Raw genomic sequence first — 22,934 nt, forward strand, 5'->3', positions numbered from 1 at the left:
GGGACGCGGCCGGGAAAACCCGCCTTTACAAAGAGATAGGGAGCACGAGAACTGGCGGAAAAACGAGAACGGGCGGAAACTAAAGACATGCCGAGCGCGAGAGAGAGAGAGACAGGGGAGTGCGGTGAGTAAACCAATGGTTGTACCTCATTAACAGAGGCGAGACGCGTGGATTGGAAATAGAAACGTGTTAGATTACTCGTTACTGAAAAAAAGGGTCAGATTAGAGTAACGCGTTACTAAGTAACTGACATCACTGGTCATGCTTACGTTTTTCAGATTATCAAAGAAACTTTAATATCAGATAAAAACAAACTGAGTAAATATAAAAAAACACTTTTTAAATGAGGATTGCATTTGTTAAGGGAAAAAAAATAGCCAAACCAATCTAGCCCTTTGCGTAAAAGTGTTTGCCCCCCTATAAATAAGGGTCCCGTGGGTCCTTAAATAGTCTTAAGATGTCTTAAATTAAAATCTTTAAGATTTATCTTAAATTGTCTTAAATTCAATGTGCTGTAGGTATTCACATTTTAGATGGTGTGTTTAATGCCAGTGAGAAAACACATGCTAACATTAGCGGGGAGAGAACTAATGCTAGCAGAGAGCTAGCTAACATTAGCCTTGAGCTAGCTACTTACTGTTACTGGGGAGATTTTTGTTCCACTTCTCAATTATATACTACTTTTTGTTGGCGTATCACTTAAAATCTCAATAAAAAAAACATAGAAGTTTGTGGTTGTAAGGTGATAAAATGTAAAAAAAAAAAAAAAAAGTTCAAGAGGTGTGAATACTTTTGCAAACCCCTGTAGTCTTTAATGTAATAACATAGTTAACGTCCCGTTTCACAAACTTTTGGCACACAGTGTACACATAATGCTACTTAATGTTACCTGTATCCTAGTTGTCTACACACAACTTGTGTGTTGGTGGTTGACCAGCCGTCGTTACAAACTGTGCCCCACTGGCCTCTGTAGTGAACCTCCAGCCGGCCCTCAAAGCCAGCGGCTCCGCCCACCAATCGCAGTGAACCATCTGAAAAAAAAAGAGACAGCTAGCTAAAAAGAGAGTTAGGCCTGATCCCATTTCTCTTTTGTACCCTTTTTGTACCCTTGTTTTCGAGTTAACTATAAGGCAAAGGGGTGAAATACTCCCTTTAAAGGTTTCCTTACGCTAAAATCCACTTTTTCTTGTTGTTTGTGAAATACTGTAGAGCCGACACTGTCTCTCGTCAGCTAAAGAGTTTACAGCTCTGTTTACAAAAGCTAGTTATGGTTAGCTATCTTGTGTAAGAAACTATAGGTTTAAATCGGATCTCCGGTTGATTCTGTGCTTTTCCAAGAACACAACAATAAAATATTGTTGTTTCTATAAACTACAGACAACATTTCTCCCAAATCCCAAATAAAAATATTATCATTTAGAGCATTTATTTGCAGAAAATGAGAAATGGCTGAAATAACAAAAAAGATGCAGAGCTTTCAGACCTCAAATAATGCAAAGAAAACAAGTTCATATTCATAAAGTTTTAAGAGTTCAGAAATCAATATTTGGTGGAATAACCCTGTTTTTTAATCACAGTTTTCGTGCATCTTTCGTGGATCATGTTTTCCTCCACCAGTCTTACACACTGCTTTTGGATAACTTTATGCATTTACTACTGGTGCAAAAATTCAAGCAGTTCAGCTTGGTTTGATGGCTTGTGATCTTCCTGGCATCTTCCTCTTGATTATATTCTAGGGCAGGGGTGTCCAAACTACGGCCCGCGGGCCATTTGAGGCCCGTTTCCTTTTTTGGAGCGGCCCGCGAGGTATTTTAGAAATAGAATGAAAGTTGGCCCGCTGTTAAGCAGGTTTTTATAATGTGAGATTCAAAGTTTGAACGCTAGGTGTCAGAAACGGGCCAAAGAGTCTAAAAGCGAAGAGAGTGACCTGGTAGAGCAAAAAAACAGTCCAAAGAGTCTAAAAGAGGAGAGAAACACGGGCCAAAGAGTCTAAAAGCAGAGAGAGTGCGCAGTTCTAGCACAGAAAAAAACGGGCCAAAGAGTCTAAAAGCGGAGAGGGTGCGCAATTGTAGCGCAGAAAAATGGGCCAAAAAGTCTAAAAGCAGAGAGAGTGCTCAGTTGTAGCTCAGAAAAACAGGCCAAATAGTCTAAAAGCGGAGAGAGTGCGCAGTTCTAGCGCAGAAAAACGGGCCAAAGAGTCTAAAAGCGGAGAGAGTGCTCAGTTGTAGCGCAGAAAAATGGGCCAAAGAATCTAAAAGCGGAGAGAGTGCTCAGTTGTAGCGCAGAAAAACGGGCCAAAGAGTCTAAAAGCGGAGAGAGTGCTCAATTGTAGCACAGAAAAACAGGCCAAACAGGTCTGAACTCACTAATGCATGTTGGGACATGTTAACTATGACATTTAGCTGATTTAGCATTAGCTAAACATTTAGGGGATTCACAGAAACCAACAATGCTGATGTTTTATATCTGAATTCTGATTTTTTTTTCTCAACACTGTGATTCCATCCATGTTCTCCGCATTGCAGAATCATAAGGATCTAATGACTTTGCCTCCTTTGCCTGTAGCCGTAGATCTCGTCACGGTCATGTATCACAAGAATTTGGTCAACAACCTCCTTTCCTCTGGAAGAGCATTTAAAGATCTCATTCTGTCTAGTTGTGGTCTTTAGTATTAATAAAAAAAATCCATGTAAGGCGTTCTTGAAAATAAAAAAGTGCTCCGGTGATCCAGTATAATGCTGCTTTAGTTTAGTGGAGGAGTGGGTGGGGATTTCGGCTATTGCCCACGAATATTTATACATGCAAACATATCGCCTCTGATTGGCTAAAAACACTGCAACACCAGCAAGACGGACAACAGTTCAAAACTTTTTAAAATGACAATTTTTTTTACACTAATAACAGTCTTTGCAATGTCATGTGTTACTTTACAACATGTGTAATAATGCCATGCTAAGCGTAGTTTAGCCACTGACCTAGTCTTAAAGAGTATCTGTAAAATGCAAAATCCACCGGAGATCCTACGTAAAGCTATGTAAACACATAGAGGTGGGTGGTCCAGGTTCATAAGTGAAAATCCACCCGGGAGTTTTGTTGTTTCAGCGCCGCCTGTGGGCGGGGCCATGAATACTAATTCACGAGTTGACGTAGACACGGTGCTTTTTCTGATCGTCTCGTTTTTCGGAATAATTTATTTTATGTTTCATAAAAGTTTCAGTTTCGTGTTCAGCATGCATATACAACTCACAGAGACCTATTTTTCTTTTTTTGTTTTTGTATTTTACAAAGAACAAGAAAAAATGGATTTTAGTGGAAGGGCAACTTTAAGATGGCTGGGTTGTAGCTGGGTCTTCCAGCATGACAATGACCTAAAACAAACAACCAGGGCAACTAAGAAGTATATCCTTCAGAAGCATTCATCATGATCCTAGAGTCTCAAAGCCTGAACTCAACAATGACAGCCCTGAAACTCGAAAGATCTGGTGAAGATCTGCGTGGAGAAGTGCAGACTTGGTTAAGAACTACAGGAAATGTCCGTTTATCCTCCGTTTATCTGTCTATTCAACCTTCGATTAAGTGAGAAATGCAGGGACCTCCTGGATGAGCTGACCATGCCCTTTTGGAGCAATTTTGGTACCTTTTTCAGACTTCTAGGCTTGTTTTCGGGGCACAACGAGTTGCTTTTGAGATTTTTTTTAGCTTCCTTATGTTGTCAGACGTGATCAATTTAAGTGATTTCTTGATTCTCTGGGATTAGCGAAAATTTTCTGTATTGTGCAGCCCTGATACACACACACAAAGGTAGAATTACAGTCAGTGTTTAATTGATTGTTTAATAAATACCCTGTATAGTGAGAGTCTATTGTATCAAATACTTATTTCCTGCAATAAAATGCTAACAAAAGATTTATAATTGATACTATGTGATCGGTGTGTGTGTATATACCTGTAAGAGGTGTGCAGGACACGCCAGCGTCCTCCGTGTGGTCGCAGTTGTGTTCCCCCCAGGGTGATTTGGAACACTGTTCTATAGAGAGTTCATTCCCAGTACAGCTCACTTCATCCAGGAGCACACGACCAACACCAGAACCAAAATACGCCCTCGCCCACGCTCGAGCTGTACCACTGCACACACACAAAATCACACATATCAGACAAAAATAACCTGAAAAAAAAACATAAAAAGCAGTTTTTAAATGATCATTTCATTTATTAAGAGAAAAACAAACTATCCAAACCAATCTAGCCCTGTGTGAAAAAGTGTTTATCCCCTAAATCTAATAACTTGGTTGTTCCAACCTTGGCAGCAACAACTGCAATCAAGCTTTACTGATAACTGGCAACAAGTCTTTCTCATCTCTGTGGAGGACTGTGGGAAATTTTGCCACATTGAAGGATTTTTCAGTATAAACATCCTGTTTAGGATCATCCACAGCATCTCAATCTTAAGACGTTGATTAGGACACTCCAAAACCTTATTTTTTTGTGTTTTTTTGAGCCATTCCGAGGTGTACCTGCTGGTGTGTCCAGGTCATTGTCCTGCTGCAGAACCCAAGTACACCTGAGCTTGAGGTCACGAACAGATGGTCGGATATTCTCCTTCAGGATTGTCTGATAAACAGCATCTTTTAAAGCAAGTCTTCCAGGCCTTGAAGCAGCAAAGGAGCTCCAGACTATCACACACACTACCACCACCATGTTTTACGTTCAGTATGATACACACTTTTCAAAAAGTCCCATTTGAGTCATTTCAGTCCAAAGAATATTTTTCTTTTCTTTCTAAGTTCTGGGGATCATCAACATGTTTGTTGGTAAACGTGAGGCGGTCCGTTGTGTTCTTTTTGGTCAGCAGTAGGGCTACAATTAACGGTTACTTCGGTAGTCGACTAATCTGACGTTAATCTTTTCGATTAGTCGATTGGTCAACGATTATTTCTGCCATGTCCTCCTTCTAAAAAACATTATAAAAACAGCTAAAGATGAGATTTAAAAGGCATTTAAATGTCTAGATGTTTGGGCACTTTTGGAGACACAGACTAAGTTGAGTGTAAACTGTGTGAGTGAGCCGTTTACCCATCTCCCATTGCGCTTCTGTCCCCAGCACTTTGTTTAATGGGGTACTGCTACAAATTAGCGATTAGTCGACAATGAAATTTGTAGTCGACAAATTTAAATAATCGACATTGACGATTATATCGACTAATCGTTTCAGCCCTACTCAGCAGTGTTTTTTTATCTCCATGGTCTTATCCATGGAGACCATTTTCACCCAGTCTCTTTCTAACTATTAAATCATTAACACTGACCTCCTGGATGAGTTGTTCATGCCCTTTTGGGGCAATTTTGGTACCTTTTTATGAATTTCTTCAGATTGGGGCGTAATGCGTTGCGTGTTAAGACCTTTTAGCTGCTTTATGTTGTCCGACAGAATCTATTTAAGTGATTTCTTGATGCTACGGGTCTAGCAAAAATGTCCAATGTTGTGAAGCCCTAACACACACGCACAGTCACACACACACATTAGTCGACAACGAAATTTGTAGTTGACAAATTTAAATAACCGACATTGACAATTATATCGACTTATCATTGCAGCCCTACTCAGCAGTGTTTTTTTATCTCCATGGTCTTATCCATGGAGACCATTTTCACCCAGCCTCTTTCTTATTATTGAATCATTAACACTGACCTCCTGGATGAGTTGTTCATGCCCTTTTGGGCTAATTTTGGTACCTTTTTCTCGTTTATGAATTTCTTCACATTGAAGCATAATGCGTTGCGTGTTGAGACCTCTTAGCTGCTTTATGTTGTCCGACAGAATCTATTTAAGTGATTGCTTGATGCTACGGGTCTAGCAAAAAATTCCAATGTTGTGGAACCCTAACACACGCACAAAGTGAGAATTACAGCCAGTGTTTAATTCATAGACACGCACTCTGCCCTGGACACAGTGAGGCTGGCTGAAACTCAGCAGATGTGAAACAGATGATGAACTTAAAGAGCCAAAGCTAATGAAGCTCAACCGCAGCCTGAGACGCCTGAACACACTTCAACTCAACACACTTCAATATACACCAGCAATCAGCCGGAACTCCTGTTCCCCTTGAACTGAACCAAAACACATTTTAATCTAATTTATGCAAATACATTACCTAGTAACCACCTAGCAACCACTTAGCAACACCTTAGCAACCACCACAGATACCATAGCAACACCTTAGCAACCACCTAGCAACTGCTTAGCAACCACTTAGCAACACCATAGCAACCACCAGGGATACCTGGTGGAAAGGATACAATGTACGGATTTCGTACAATTGTTGTAAACACATTTTAATCTAATTTATGCGAATATATTACCTTGTAACCACCTAGCAACCACTTAGCAACACCTTAGCAACCACCACAGATACCATAGCAACACCTTAGCAACCCCCTAGCAACTGCTTAGCAACCACCTAGCAACACCATAGCAACCACCTAGCAACACCATAACAACCACCACAGATACCATAGCAACACCTTAGCAACCACATAGCAACTGTTTAGCAACCACCTAGGAACCACCTAGCAACGCCTTAGCAAACACCTAGCAACCACTTAGCAACACCATAGCAACCACCAGGGATACCATAGCACCACCTTAGCAACCACCTAGAAATGCCTTAGCAACCGTCTAGCAACCACTTAGCAACACTATAGCAACCAGCATATATACTATAGCAACGCCTTAGCAACTATCTAGCAACCAGTTAGCAACACCATAGCAACCAGCACAGATACCATAGCAATGCCTTAACAACCACCTAGCAACACCATAGCAACCACCTAGCAACCACTTACCGCCAACCGCTTTCAACCAACCGCTTTTAATTCCATTTTACGCACAATCATTTACCGTCATTAACACACACGGGTGAGAAGCGGCAACCAATCACGCGAATCCTACTCTCAACCGGAAACGACCATCCAACTTTAGAACTGTTGAGTGCCAGTCCATATCAAGGCATACAGTCACACATAAATGCTCTGGAAAAAAAACTAAGAGACCACTTCAGTTTTTGAATCAGTTTCTCTGATTTTGCTATTTATAGGTTTATGTTTGAGTAAAATGAACATTGTTGTTTTATTCTATAAACTACAGACAACATTTCTCCCAAATTCCAAATAAAAATATTGTCATTTAGTGCATTTATTTGCAGAAAATTAAAAACAAAAAATAATTCAAAGGAAACAAATTTATATTTATAAAATTCAGAGTCCAGAAATCAATATTTATCGGAATAACAATGGTTTTTAATCACAGTTTTCATGCATCTTGGCATCATGTTCTCCTCCACCAGTCTTACACACTGCTTTTGGATAACTATGCCTTTACTCCTGATGCAACAATTTAAGCAGTTCAGCTTGGTTTGATGGCTTGTGATCATCCATCTTCCTCTTGATTATAATCCAGAGGTTTCCAAACTGTTTCAAAACCTGACTTTAAAGTGGAATGCTAAATTAGTAGCATTTAAGGTGGAATTGTAAATTAGCAGCATTTAAGGAGGAATAGTAAATTGGCAGCATTTAAGCGGGAATGGAAAATTAGTAGCATTTAAGGTGGAATGGTAAATTAGCAGCATTTAAGGTGGAATGGTAAATTAGCAGAATTTAAGGTGGAATGGTAAATTAGCAGCATTTTAGGTGTAATCGTAAATTAGCTGCATTTAAGGCGGAATGGTGTATAAGCAGCATTTAAGGTGAAATTAAGTATTAGCAGCATTTAAGGTGGAATGGTGTATTCTCTAGCATGTAAAAAAGATGTGATTATATTCCAGAGGTGTTCAAACCGTTTCAAAACTGGACTTGAACCCAGGAACCCGGTGCTGACGAAGTCACTTAAGAATACTTTACTAATGTTACTGACTGACCTTAATTTATAAAAGTATTTTTTTTACTTAGTTAAGTAGTTCTTGACATAATACAGATTAGAACATTACCCGAATATTATGGGATAGTCACTGTATACCTGTATACCCGTAACTGATGCTCTCAAACACATTAAGAGACAAGAAATTCAAGTAATGAACTCTTGCTGAGTTCAGCACAGCTGTTACCTGAAAGCCTGAATTATAAAATATTATGAAATATAAAACATGTTCTGGTTTGTTTAACTTTTTTTTGTTTATTAAATAACTGCATATGTTTTTCTTCATAGTTTTTATTTTTATAATGAAAAAACACTAAATTTAAGGTGGATCCAATCTTTAGAGTGGTACTGTATATTTAGACGTGGTTTAATTTAGTCCACATTGCGATGGTAATTCTAAAATGATATATTGTGCAGCCATACAGTTGTGGTCAAAAGTTTACATACACTTGTAAAAAAACATAATGTTATGGCTGTCTTGAGTTTTCAATAAGTTCTACAACTCTTATTTTTCTGTGATAGAGTGATCGGAACACATACATGTTTGTCACAAAAAACAGTCATACAATTTGGTTCTTTCATAAATTTATTATGGGTCTGCTGAAAATGTCACCAAATCTGCTGGGTCAAAAATATACATACAGCAACATTAGTATTTGGTTACATGTCCCTTGGCCATTTTCACGGCAACTAGGCGCTTTTGGTAGCCATCCACAAGCTCCTGGCAAGCTTCAGGTCGAATGTTTGACCACTCTTCTTGACAGAATTGGTGCAGTTCAGCTAAATGTGATGGTTTTCTTGCATGAACCCGTTTCTTTAGCACTGTCCACATGTTCTCAATGGGGTTTAAGTCAGGACTTTGGGAAGGCCATTCTAAAACCTTAATTCTAGCCTGGTTTAGCCATTCCTTTACCACTTTTGATGTGTGTTTTGGGTCATTGTCTTGTTGGAACACCCAACTGCGCCCAAGACCCAACCTTCGGGCTGATGGTTTTAAGTTTTCCTGCAGAATTTGGAGGTAATCCTCCTTCTTCATTATCCCATTTACTTTCTGCAAAGAACCAGTTCCACTGGCAGCAAAACATCCCCAGAGCATAATACTACCACCACCATGCTTGACAGTAGGCATGGTGTTCCTGGGATTAAAGGCCTCACCTTTTCTCCTCCAAACATATTGCTGGGTGTTGTGGCCAAACAGCTCAATTTTTGTTTCGTCTGACCAGAGAACTTTCCTCCAGAAGGTTTTATCTTTGTCCATGTGATCAGCAGCAAACTTCAGCCGAGTCTTAAGGTGCCTTTTCTGGAGCAAGGGCTTCTTTCTTGCACGGCAGCCTCTCAGTCCATGGCGATGTAAAACACGCTTGACTGTGGAGACTGACACCTGTGTTCCATCAGCTTCCAAATCCTTGCAGACCTGCTTCTTGGTGATTCTTGGTTGACTCTTGACCATCCTGACCAATCTCCTCTCGGCAGCATGTGATAGCTTGCGTTTTATTCCTGATCGTGGCAGTGACACAACTGTTCCATGCACTTTATACTTGCGTATAATTGTCTGCACAGTTGCTCTTGGGACCTGTAGCTGCTTTGAAATGGCTCCAAGTGACTTCCCTGACTTGTTCAAGTCAATAATTCGCTTTTTCAGATCCACACTGAGTTCCTTTGACTTTCCCATTGTAGCTTTTGTAGCTGAGTCTAATCACTGGGTCAAATGAGCCCTATTTAAATGGGCTCATGAGAAGTCAACAGCTGTAGTCAATCAGAATCACTTACAAGAAGTGAAGAGGCCATGACATGAAGCTAATTTGATTGACACAACTCGCTACATCACCAAAATTGACAAATTTTGTTGCTGTATGTATATTTTTGACCCAGCAGATTTGGTGACATTTTCAGCAGACCCATAATAAATTTATGAAAGAACCAAATTTTATGACTGTTTTTTGTGACAAACATGTATGTGTTCCGATCACTCTATCACAGAAAAATAAGAGTTGTAGAACTTATTGAAAACTCAAGACAGCCATAACATTATGTTTTTTTACAAGTGTATGTAAACTTTTGACCACAACTGTACATACCAGTATTGCTTGGAAGGACATCTGGTCCACACACACACACACACACACTCTCACACACACACACACACACACCTGCAGAGCTCCATTCAGACCATGTCTTTTCCACATTAGCCTCATCAGTCACAATTAGGCCACTGAAATAATAGAGCTCTTTCACACAAACCAACCCTCTCTCTCTCTCTCTCTCTCTCTCTCTCTTTCTTTCGCTCCATCGATCTCGTTCTCTCTCTCTGAACGCTCCCCCTTTCACTTCATCCTTCATCCCCTTTTTCTTTTTCTTCCACTCTCTCTTTTACGTTCAGTCTTCCTCGCTCTTTCTGCTCTCTTTTCTGCCTCCTCCTCTCTAGCATATCAAAAAAAAAACATCCAATTTTGCCTCCCGTGACTTTTGGCATGTCCTATGCAAGCTAAAGAGAGCTGCACTGACCTAAAGATATTTCCCTGTGTCTCTGTGTTACCAAAGCAGCATTTAAGGCGGAATGGAAAATGACCAGAATTTAAGGTGGAATGGTAAATTAAAAGCATTTTAGGTGGAATGGTAATTTAGCAGAATTTAAAGTGAAATTGTGTATTATCAGCATTTAAGGTGGAATGGAAAATTAGCAGCATTTAAGGTGGAATGGTTTGTGCCAGGATACACTTCCATAAACATGTTTTTAAGAACAGACTTATGAAGAACAGACTTTAATTAAGGTGGAATTGTAAATTAGTAGCATTTAAGGCAGAATTGTGTATTCTCTAACATGTAAAAAACGTGTAGTTTTGCTTCCCGTGACTTTTGGCCCATGTCCCATGCAAGCTAAAGAACGCTGCACTGACCTAAAGATATTTTCCTGTGTCTCTGTGTGACCAGAGTAGTGTTTAAGGTGGAATGGCAAATTAGTAGCATTTAAGATTGAATTGTAAATTAGAAGTATTTAAGGTGGAATGGTTCGGGCCATGATACACTTCCATAAACGTGTTTTTAAGAACAGACTTTGGTTAAGGTGGAATTGTAAATTAATAACATTTAAGGTGGAATGGTGTATTCTAGTTTTGCTTCCCGTGACTTTTGGCATGTTCCATGCAATATAAAGAACACTGCACTGACCTAAAGATATTTTTCTGTGTCTCTGTGTTACCACAGCAGTATTTAAGGTGGAATGGAAAATTAGCAGCATTTAAGGTTGAATTGTAAATTAGAAGCATTTAAGGTGGAATGGTTCGTGCCATGATACACTTCCATAAACGTTTTTTTAAGAACAGACTTTTAAAGAACAGACTTTGGTTACGGTGGAATTGTAAATTAGCAGCATTTAAGGTGGAATGGTAAATTAGCAGAATTTAAGGTGAAATTGTGTATTAGCAGCATTTAAGGCGGAATGGAAAATTAGCAGCATTTAAGGCGGAATGATTTGTGCCGTGATGCACTTCCATAAACGTGCTTTAAAGAACAGACTTTTGAAGAACAGACTTTGGTTAAGGTGGAATTGTAAATTAGTGGCATTTAAGGTGGAATGGTGTATTCTAGTTTTGTTTCCCGTGACGTTTGGCATGTCTCATGCAAGATAAAGGACACTGCTCTGACCTAAAGATATTTTCTGTGTCTCTGTGTTACCAGAGCAGTATTTAAGGTGGAATGGAAAATTAGTAGCATTTAAGGCGGAATGGTAAATTAGCAGCATTTAAGGTAAAATTGTAAATTAGCAGCATTTAAGTTGGAATGGTTCGTGCAGTGATACACTTCCATAAACGTGTTTTGATGAAGACTTTTGAAGAACAGACTCTGATTAAGGTGTAATTCTAAATTAGTAGCATTTAAGGCGGAATGGTGTATTCTCTAGCATGTAAGAAATGTTTTGCTTCCCGTGACTTTTGGCATGTTCCATGCAAGCTAAAGAGAGGTGCACTGACCTAAAGATATTTCCTTGTGTCTCTGCGTTACCAGAGTAGCATTTAAGGCAGAATGATAAATTAGGAGCATTTAAAGTGGAATGGTAAATTACCAGCATTTAAGGTTGAATTGTAAATTACAAGCATTTAAGGTGGAATAGTTTGTGCCATGATACACTTCCATAAACGTGTTTTGAAGAACATATTTGATTAAAGTGAAATTGTAAATTAGTAGCATTTAAGGCGGAATGGTGTATTCACTAGCATGTAAAAAACGTGCAGTTTTGCTTCCCGTGACTTTTGGCCCATATCCCATACAAGATAAAAACGCTGCACTGACCTAAAGATCTTTCCTTGTGTCTCTGTGTTACCAGATTAAGGCGGAATTGTAAATTAGTAGTAATTAATGTTGAATGGTAAATTAGTAGCATTTAAAGTTGACTTATAAATGACCAGCATTTAAGGTGGAATTGAAAATTAGTAGCATTTAAGGTGAAATTGCAAATTAGTAGCATTCAAGGTGGAATTGTAAAGTAGCAGCATTTAAGGCAGAAACGTAAATTAGTGGCATTTTAGGCGTAATGGTAAATTGGTAGCATTTAAGGCGGAACGTTTTATTAGCAACATTAAGGTGGAATGGTGTATTAGCAGCATCTAAGGTGGAATGGTAAGTAGTCGCATTTAAGGCAGAATGGTAAATTAGGAGCATTTAAGGTGGAATCGTAAATTAGCAACATTTAAGGTGGAATAGTTCGTGCCCTGATACACTTCCATAAATGAACAGACTTTGATTAAGGTGGAATGGTAAATTAGGAGCATTTAAGGTTAAATGATAAATTAGTAGCATTTAAGGTTGAATGATAAATGAGTAGCATTTAAAGTGGAATTGTAAATCAGCAGCATTTAGCAGAATGATTAATTTGCAGCATTTAAGGAGGACTGGTAAATTATCAGCATTTAAGGTGGAATGGTTAATTTGTAGAATTTAAAGTTAAATAGTAATTTAGCAACAATTAAGATAGAATGGTTTGTGCTGTGATACACTTCCACTAACGTTGTGAGGGGCAGACTTTGATTAAGGTGGGATGACAAATTAGCAGCATTTAAGGCGGAATGGTAAATTACCAGCATATAAAGTGAAATGGTAAATTACCAGCATTTAAGGTGGAATTGTGAATTTGTAGCATTTAAGGTGGAATTTTAAACTAGCAGCATTTAAGGTGAAGTTGTAAATTAGCATCATTTAAGGAGGAATGGTTTGTGCCGCTAAATCTTGAGGTTCACGTGCTTTTGCCATTTACTTATATGTAATATTGGATTATTTTACTCAAAAAATAAATGAGCAAGTATAATATTTTTGTTTCAAGTGTTTAACTGGGTTTACTGCTGTCCCGTGAATTTTGGCATGCCAGAGTATCTTACCAGTTCCTTCCCACTTTCATTTTTCCTCTCTCTCTCTCTTTCTTTCTTTCTTTGTCTTTCTGAGATACAGGCTTGTTTGTTTATAAATAGCTTCCCATTAAAATACTTCACATTTTCAACCCCACTCTTTTTCTCACTCTCTCTCTCTCCCTTTCTCTCTCCCCCACCTAATTTTTCCTCTCTCTCTCTCCTTCTTGTTTTTCCTCTTACTCTCTTATTCCTCCTCTTACTCTCCCTTTCTCCCTCCATCTCTCTCTCCCCCCCCTTATTCTTCCTCTCTCTCTCTTCCTCTTGTTCTTTGTCTCTTTCACTCTCTCTCATTCCTCCTTTCACTGTCCTAGTCTATCTTCATCTCTCTTTCTTGTTCTTCCTCTCATCTCTCTTCTTTCTCTCTTTCTATCACACTCCTTTTCTCCCTGCCCCTCTCTCTCTCCCCTCTTTCTCTCTCTCTTTCTCCCCTTCTCCTTTATCTCCTCTCTCTCTCTCTCTCTCTCTCTCACACACACCCTTTCTTTGTTCTAAGCAAACCAGGTCAAGCCTAACTAACTCTCTTTAAGCACAAGTGTGTGTGTGTGTGTGTGTGTGTATGAGAGTGTGTGTGTGACTGTGAGAGAGAGAGAGTGTGTGAGAGTGTGTACCCCAGTCCAAGTTGTCTGCAGACCACCTCAGCGTCGTTGTCGTCCCACTGATCATCACACACTGTGCCCCACTGTCCTGCATGATACACTTCCACGCGACCTTCATACACCGACTGTCCACCAGAGAGACGCACCGGAATAAACACTGCAGCTGCACCAAACACACACAAAAAGAGACATTAGAGACACTACAGAGACATTAAAGGCACAATAGAAACACTAAAGAGACATTATAAACTCTTGAAAGACATTAGAGACACAACAGAGACAGTAGAGACACTACACAGACATTAGTGATACACTATAGACACAATAGAGAGACACTAGATACATGAGAGCCACTAGAGACATTAGATATACTACAGAGACATTAGCGACACTACAGAGATACTAGAGAGACATAAGAGTCACTAGAGAGACATTAGAGACACTACAGAGACATTAGAGATAATAGAGAGACATTAGAGATACTAGACAGAGATTAGAGTCACTAGAGAGACATTAGAGACTGTGACAGAACAAACTAATTAGTTTTCAGCCCTGTTCTGTCCCTGCTGTAATTTTTTCAGTGCATACACATACACAGCTATTTTTTCCATTTAATACTAATTCCCCCTTTTAAAAGTTTAACATTCTGCTAGCTTGGTACATTTAACATATTTTACAGTTAAAAGTATGCTACTGGGAACACATTCCTGTTTTAATAGCTGCCGGTACAATTTTTGCATTTCATACACTCACCTGTACTCTCTTCCTGGTCTGGCAAAGGGCCCTACAATTGTTTTAGCTGCCCTTATATAGGGCCTGAGCAAAATTGGGGGCATGCTCACTGGGCCCATTTTGGGCCATACCATTTTGAGGGGGTTCTTTAGGGATTTGAAATATTTTAATTATTCTTTCCTTTTCTTATTTTCATGTTTATTATATTGGATTGTGGCCTATGACATGAATAATGATTATTTTGAGAATGTATTTTTCCATTGTCCGTTAATTTGATTTATTGTTTGTTTTGTTTATAATTGTATCCCCCTGCAATGGAAAATCTGTTGGTTTTGGCTGGGTTGGGTAGACCAGTGGTGGCCTATTTAAGGCCTCATTTCATGTTGGATAGAAGATGGTTAAGGTTGAGATATGGTATGGTTGGTTGTCGTGTGAACCAATGTACGACTTAAGGAATATGTTGATTCCTTATGTAAATTTTTGTAAATAGATTTTGTTTTGTTTATTTTTTTTTTGGTTTTCTTTTTTTGTTTTCTTTTGGTATTTTTCTGCATTTGTGCACCTTCACCAAATAAATTCACTTGCACTGGATGTGCTACTGCAGTTGCCATCATTTTTTCATTCAACCCACAACCTTTTTTCGGCACAACTACCCGCACCTATAAGTAAGGTGTGACAGAGACACTAGAGAGACATTAGAGATACTACAGAGACATTAGATACACTACAGAGACACTAGATAGACATTAGAGTCACTTTAGAAACATTAGAGACACTACAGAGACACTACAGACATTACAGAGACACTACAGATATACTATAGAAACATTAGAGACACTACAGAGACAGTAGAGATACTAGAGAGACATTAGACAGACACTAAAGACACTACAGATAAAATATAGACACTAGAGAGATTAAAGTCACTAGAGAGACATAAGAGACGCTACAGATATTGGAGACTCTACAGAGGCAACAAACAGCAGAGGCTGCAGCGTTTAAGGTGGAACGGAAAAATAAAATTAAATAAAAGCTAATAAGTCATATTCATTTTCAGGAACAGCAATGGTCTTCCTGGGTTAATTTGACCCGATGCATGTTTAATTATCCAAAAGACATCTAAAACCGCCCCCCAAAAAATTTAATAAGGGTGCTTTCACACCTGCCTCGTTGGGTCCGGACTTTCGGACTTTTCAGTTTGGTCCGAACCAAAGTAGCAGGTGTGAATGGGGCCGCGAACCACGGTCCGGACCAAAGGACCAGATTTTGGTCCGACCAAGAGAGGTGGTCTCAGTCCGGATCTTCTGAACCATGGTCCGGTTCCCCTGCAGTGTGAAAGCGCTTTTCTAAATGGTTCGAACTTTCAGACCAAGTACAGGACGCTGAGCAGGCGTTCCTCAACAACGGCAGCAGAAGAAGAAAAATAACCAGCTACTACTGACTGCAGCCTGCGGGAAGGCGGAGTTGGACGTCCAGCGCGTCCAGTCCCACCCACTTTGTCCACGCCACGCCTTGTCAGTCTCGCAAGCTTGTAGTGTATACACAGTATTTAAGCCAGACGACACGGCACATTATATTTAAAGTCCGCTAACTTCTCTGTACATTGTTTACTTCTGTTCAGAGGCAGAGCTAAGACATGATGCCGACAAAGTGGGCGAGGCTGGACGGCATGACGCCAACAAAGTGGGCGGAGCTGGACACACTGGACGTCCAATTCCGCCTTCCTGCAGGCTGCAGTCAGTACCCTCTCAAAATAACCGGAAAAGCAGGAACAATGAGCCGTGGATACAGCAGCTGCTTCAGGACAAGCACGTTCATTTGGCGAATTTGAACAAACATAGGGTACTGTGCCTGAAGTTGCTGCTGCTGGTCTAGAAACCACAATAGCAGCAGCACTACAATGGAGACGAAATGAATCTGTTCATTCATTTTATCTTCCCACCCGCTGAACGACAACATCAGATGCATGTCCTTTTAAAACCAATCACCGTCAAGTTAAGGAAAACGCATCGATACGTAAGTGATGATGAAAGGATGTAGGAGTATCACACAAAGGTCTTTGGTGCGCTCCCTAAACTGCAGTGTGAAAACAAAAAGAAGCGGACCAAATATATAAAATGTAGCAAACACATGAACCTTGGTTCGGACCACGGTCCATATAAAGCACAATATTTTTACATAATATTGATGCAAAACATTGTAATTTTGTCTTAGTTTTAGTTTTTGCAGGGGGTGGTTGCCAATGTGTGAGATTTATGTAGCCATTTTCATATTATATGCTGTTTACACTAATTACAGCAAGCAGAAGAATTCTTCCTAGATCTTCAAACTTTAAAAATGGGATTAAGGAATGGACAATAATAATTAGCGGCTGCAACATCTTCCCCCGTTCTTAAGACTTATGATAAAGCCCTAGAGTTAACGTGTTAAGCAGCGGCAGTTAGGTTGCTGAACTTTAGCACTCCACTGTTTTAACTATAGCTCTTTTTGTATCGGGTTCTTAAAGGGTTGTGTGTGTGTGTGTGTTTGTGTGTGTGTGTTTGTACCCTCCACTGGTGTGCAGGTCACGGCAGCAGCCTGTCTGTTAGCACACTCTCCTCCGTTCCAAACCGAGTGAGGACACTGCAGCAAGTCCCCTTCCTCTCCACTGCACCCTACTGTCCTCCAGTGCACTACAGACAATGGCATCCTGACCAGGGAGCTAACACGGGCCCGAGCCTTATACCTGAAACACAGAGAGAGAGAAAGGATGGGCATTTAATGATAAAAAATATAATTAAACTTTATTATGCAACAGTTAGTTCCGACCTCACAATCTGATTGGTTGAGAAGTGTTCTAGCCGTGCTGATATATGTGATAACTGTTACGCCCTCGCTATGTTTTCCTGTGTTTTCCCCGTTTCCTAGTGTGTTTCTCTAGTACTTTTCCATCACGTGTGTCTAATTTGTAGCTCCGCCCGTGCTTTCTCCACGTTTCATATTTACTCGCTCTTGTTTATTGTTATTCACGTTATTTCTAGTCATGTTAATTTCCTTTTTGTTTCTTTGTTTATTTTGTATATATTTACGTATTTATCCTCTGTATATATTCCCTAACCTTGTTTTGTTCTATTCTGTTTAGCTTGGCTCAGTGTTGGTTTTCCCTGTTTGTTTATGTACCTATTTATATTCGTTATTCCCCTGTTTGTTTATTTGTTTATTTGTTATTTATTAAAAGTTTGGTCTTACCCGCATATAAATCCGCCTCCCGTCTCATCCCCGCGTTACAATAACATCACGGCCTTCTCACACTAAACCTGTATCACTCCGCCGAGGCGTTGCCGAGTAACGGCGTATACAAACAGGACAACCGCAGCAGCGTTAGCTTAATAGCTTAGCATAGGCTAGCGCTCAGCAGCGCTGGCTTGTCTTTTATGAAAAAAAGGGGAAGAAAATAGCGTTATTTCACGCTCCTAACGTTACCATCTTCGCTTATTCCCAATTTTGCTTTCAAGCTAACTTTCGTGGTGTTAGTCTGTATGAACCATACACCGTTTTGTAGTTAAGTTTCAGTTCTGTGACAGATTTTGTGGAACTACTTTTTTTGGCGGAAGGCACAGTCCATATTAAAGCATATTCATTCTTAATTTCTTCAAGTTCTTTGATTTATTTTCTTTATTCATTTTGTAAAAAAAATAAACTGTTGTATAAAAGCAATAGGACACTCGAGGTCGTGTGTTATCACGAATAACATCACGGCTGTGATGATCTACGGCCGAATCACAGCCGTGATGTTATTTGTGATAACACACTCCCTCTCGTGTTCCATTGCTTAAATATCAGACAAAGATAACCTGAGTATATAAATATAAAAAAAGCACTTTGTAATGATTTTTTTTCTTCATTAAATAAAAAAGGTACCACTTTAAAATAAGACTACCTTTATAAAGGGTTTATAAATGGTTTACAATTAGTTTATTAATAGTTACTAATTAGGTTGTAAAGGCCTTAAAAATCATTAATAATCAGTTATAACACATAATTAGAAAGGGCAACAATATAGATGGCTGTGGGTTCACTATTTGGCAAAAATACAGGTCATTGTTGCCCTTTCTACGTATGTGTTATAACTGATTATTAATGATTTTTAAGGCATTTACAATCTAATTAGTAACCTTTAATAAACTAATTGTAAACCATTTATAGACCCTTTATAAAGGTAGTCTTATTTTAAAGTGGTACCTAAAAAAACTATACAAACCATTCTAGCTCTGTGTAAAAAAAAGTATTTGTACCCTAAATTTAAATTAACTTGGTTGTATCTAGGGTTGCAGCGGTAACCGGTTTCACGGTATACCATGGTATTAAAATGCACGGTTATCATACCGTGTGTGTTTGCTTATTACCGGTAAAACGCAAGCCAGCGGAGAAAGTCACCCGCGCATGCGCAACTCTGCTCCGCTTCAGCTGCTCAGCACACAGCGGTGAGAACGGCAGAAAGTGCATCAGACTAGAGCTTCATTAACAATTATTGTTGTTAATGAAAACGAACCAAATAACGAAAACTGAAAGTGAAACTTAACTAACTCATTTATAAGCGCTGTTTTCACTCCCGCAGTTCTACAGCGGGAGGTGTTGTGCCGATTCTGTCCGCGAAGCGGGAGTCGGATTGAGCAGGGAGTCGGATTCGGCACAACAGCGGCAGCGCGGCAGCACCTCGCGGCCCGCGGTGTTAGTTGTAAGCGCTCGCGCTAGCCGCAAAATACGACAGAAAACACTGAGAAACTGCAGAATTATGTATTGGACTAAAATGAGCACGAGGAGATAAAAGAGAACCTTTACCTGTGAGTAGCTCACATCAGAACACGCAAATCTCTCTCTCTCTCACTCTCTCTCTCTCTCTCTCTCTCTCTCTCTCTCTCTCGCACGTGAACTTCTCCGCACTGTGTTTAGCTGTTCTTAAAAATCATTTTAATTAAATAATAGTTCTATGCTTCTATGTTAGTGTTAATTTACATAATTCTGATCATATTTCGCTCATTCAAACAGCCTGAAAACAGACTTGTAATCTTGTAATCAACAAGCTTGTAATCAATGTGGCCGTAAAGTCACAGCTAAAGGAGGAAATACATCAAACCTGTTCTCCCATCTCCGAGAACACCACCCCGCTGTGCAGCGCAAAGTATGTGTTCAGTTTATAATTTTAATCTGAACCTAAATAAAACTTCTTTGTAGTCGTGCACAACTCATGCAGTAAGCGCCCGCAAAAGCGCTGAGTTATCCGAAATTTGGGCACGCAGGTACAGGCGTGAAGTGCGTGCTACGATGGATTCACGTGTCCGTGTAAAGGTCCTGGCCGGACTGGATGTGAAAGACGCCATTCATTTACATGCGTTTATTTTCAAATTCTGACGTGCCTGTTTTTCATATGTTGAAGGTTTTAAGGTATGAAAGCCTTAAAATAGAAATCTCTATTGTGAGGATCATGTCAGAAATAAATCCCCTTTTTCTGCAGTATCTGGTTATATACCAACTTTTTTATATATATACACTCTTAATGCCCTTAAGAGTAGTGGAAAAACATGGTTTCATTCACCTGATGGTGTAGTTTCTACAATAAATAGTTAATTGAACAAAAAACCTTTGTTGTAATTTCTTTAAGGGTCAGTTTAATAATATATGTAACAAACTGTGATACCGTGATAACCGTGATACCGCGGTATTTTCTGAGACGGTTATCATACCGTGAAAATCTCATACCGTTGCAACCCTAGTTGTATCACTCTTGGCGGCAAAAAACAGCAATCAAGGAATTTTGTTCCACTCCATTGGAGGATTTTCCAGCATAAACGTTCAGACTCCTCCAAAACCAATTCAGAGGTAAACATTTTCTTTGTGTGTTTTGGGTCATTGTCCTGCTGCAGAACCCAAGTACTCCTGAGCTTGAGGTCACGAACAGATAGTCGAACATTCTTAAAATACTTCGATTGCTGCTCTGCTTGTAGCTGTGTTGTTTGGCTTGTAAGCGCTGCATTGTTGCTAGTTTAGTGTGGTGGCCTCCATTATCGGCCATTTCAGTCAAAATTATGGAACTCTTTTCTTATCCAATAAAACAGTTTTTTAGAAGATAAATCTGTGTAGATTAAAGTCTGGTGCTTATTTGACTTTAAAAGGAAATGTTTTTTTTTTTTAGAATTAAAGTTCTGCTTACTTCAGCGCCCCCAGCGGCAAGACCTGCGGAATTACAAGTGTCCCCTCTTTTACATTCAGCTTAAAATACCCTATATTAACTGAAAAATATATACACTTAAGCTTTTATTTTAATAATAACAAATCTTAACATGATACTGGTGGCTGATAATGTGTGTAATTATGCATATTTTTGAATCGCTGGGATTATTTATTTGTCTGCGCCGCCTATTGGAAACATGGCTTAGCATTTCTGAACTGTGACTCTATAGGATCCAGTGCTCCCCAGTGGTGTTAAATGACATCACATTTGGTTTGTGTTTGGTTTGTAAGCGCTGCTGCATCGCTGCTAGGTTACCTGTATGTGGCGGAGTAATACAGTACATGGAGAGCTTCGGTTACAGTGCATTACCGGCTGATAATGGTACTCATAGAACGTCTCTCAGCCAATCACATTGCAGGGTCAGAAACTAACTGTCGTATAATAAATCATTAACACTGATCTTAACTGAGGTGAGTGAGACCTGTAGCTCTTTAAATAAAAAAAAAATTGTCCATGCCCTTTTGGAGTAATTCCAGTAATTAATTCACTATCAGTACTTTCTGTACCTTTAATTCTGCAATCTACCTTAAACAAAAACCATGCAGAAGAGGTTGAGATTTTGCAACGTCCTTCAGCTTCTGATTCTCTTTCATTATTGATGAAATCAATCGACCAATCAGACTGGAATAGCTTCATTTATTATTTACTTCAGATAAATAATGGCTGCCCCGCTGAGGTGAGGGAATGAAAAGATGTGTGTTTTTATTCGCTAAGTGTCACTCATCCGCGGAGCCATGCCATCACCCCGAACTGAGCACGCTCATAAATGACCCCGGGGTCGACACACGTCCAGCTTCGGGATGATGGGTAGCAGCTGTGTGTGTGTGTGCGTGCAAATCACACACTTGAGAGGTGGGATTCAGGCTTTTAACCTTTTAAGAGACAGGATGACGTGATCTGGGTGGAGAGTGTATGGGGAGCACATGGTCAACACCATTCGCAGATTAACCTTCCGAGATCCGAGAAGATTTCTCATTTTATTCAAACATATGGCCTCTGATTGGCTAACAGCTAGTTAGCAGTTAAAAACGTTTTAAAATAAAGACATTTTTACACTTATAACAGTCGTTGCAATGTCATATGTTACTTTACAACATCTGTAATGCCCTGCCAAGTGCAATTCAGCCACTGACCTAGTCTTAGAGTCTCTGTAAAACACAAAATCCAGTGGAGATCCTATGCAAACCTATAGTTACTTACACAGAGGTGGGTCTAGGTCTAGGTTCAGGAAATAAAAATCCAATTATTACTTTTAACTAATGTAAACTGAACTATTCTTAATAAATAACTGAACTGTTGCTATATATATATATATATATATATATATATATATATATATATATATATATATATATATATATATATATATATAACACTGATGTGTTATTTGCACCATTAACACAGGAATGAACTGCCCTGCTGTTTCTAGTGCTGTTACACGCTGTGCTATCTAACGAGACATGGGCGTATCTGACTGTGGGCAGTCCCAAGCCAAGGTGGGCGGGCCATGAATACTAATTCACGAGTTGACGTAGACACAGTGCTTTTCCTGATCGACTCTGAATGTTTTTTTGAATATTTTCTTTTACTAGCTACAGCAGACAATAGAGGTTGAGGAGGAGTTTCATGCTGCCGTTTGCAGACCTACTGTATTTCACAAAGAACAAGAAAAAGTGGATTCTAGTGGAAGGAGACCTTCAAAGGTGACATTATACCTTACAGTACCTTATAAGTTAAAGAATAGGTGTATGGGCTATACTGTACAAAATATGTTTCTGAAGCTCTTTGCACAAAATCACTCTCACGTAAAGAGATCTCACCAAATATCTCTATTCTTGTGATTTTTAGTCCTTTTTTAGAATAAGCCATTTAAGGGCTCTGTCACTTTTACGCAAATAAGCTTCTGCTGGCCATGTCCAAAGTGTTTACAGTGAGCATTTACACAGCATTTACATTTGAATTATTTTGAAACTTATGGATATTTCCAAACTAGGGCTGTCAACGTTAAAGTATTAACACA

The 22,934-nt window shown here is 39.4% G+C and overlaps 1 protein-coding gene across 1 annotated transcript in view; it reads right to left on the reverse strand.

The window, feature by feature from the left end:
- prss12 (serine protease 12) overlaps positions 1-22,934 on the reverse strand; it is an 84,170-nt gene that overhangs the window by 51,482 nt on the left and 9,754 nt on the right. Inside the window, exons 3-6 of the mRNA XM_049472365.1 lie at positions 17,190-17,368; positions 13,924-14,074; positions 3,948-4,126; positions 891-1,032 (exon numbers count right to left, since the gene is read on the reverse strand). Coding sequence (XP_049328322.1) covers positions 891-1,032; positions 3,948-4,126; positions 13,924-14,074; positions 17,190-17,368 — 651 coding nt within the window. The remainder of the gene's footprint in view (positions 1-890; positions 1,033-3,947; positions 4,127-13,923; positions 14,075-17,189; positions 17,369-22,934) is intronic.

This window comes from Astyanax mexicanus, chromosome 25 (assembly GCF_023375975.1).
Source record: "Astyanax mexicanus isolate ESR-SI-001 chromosome 25, AstMex3_surface, whole genome shotgun sequence".
NCBI lineage: Eukaryota > Metazoa > Chordata > Actinopteri > Characiformes > Acestrorhamphidae > Astyanax > Astyanax mexicanus.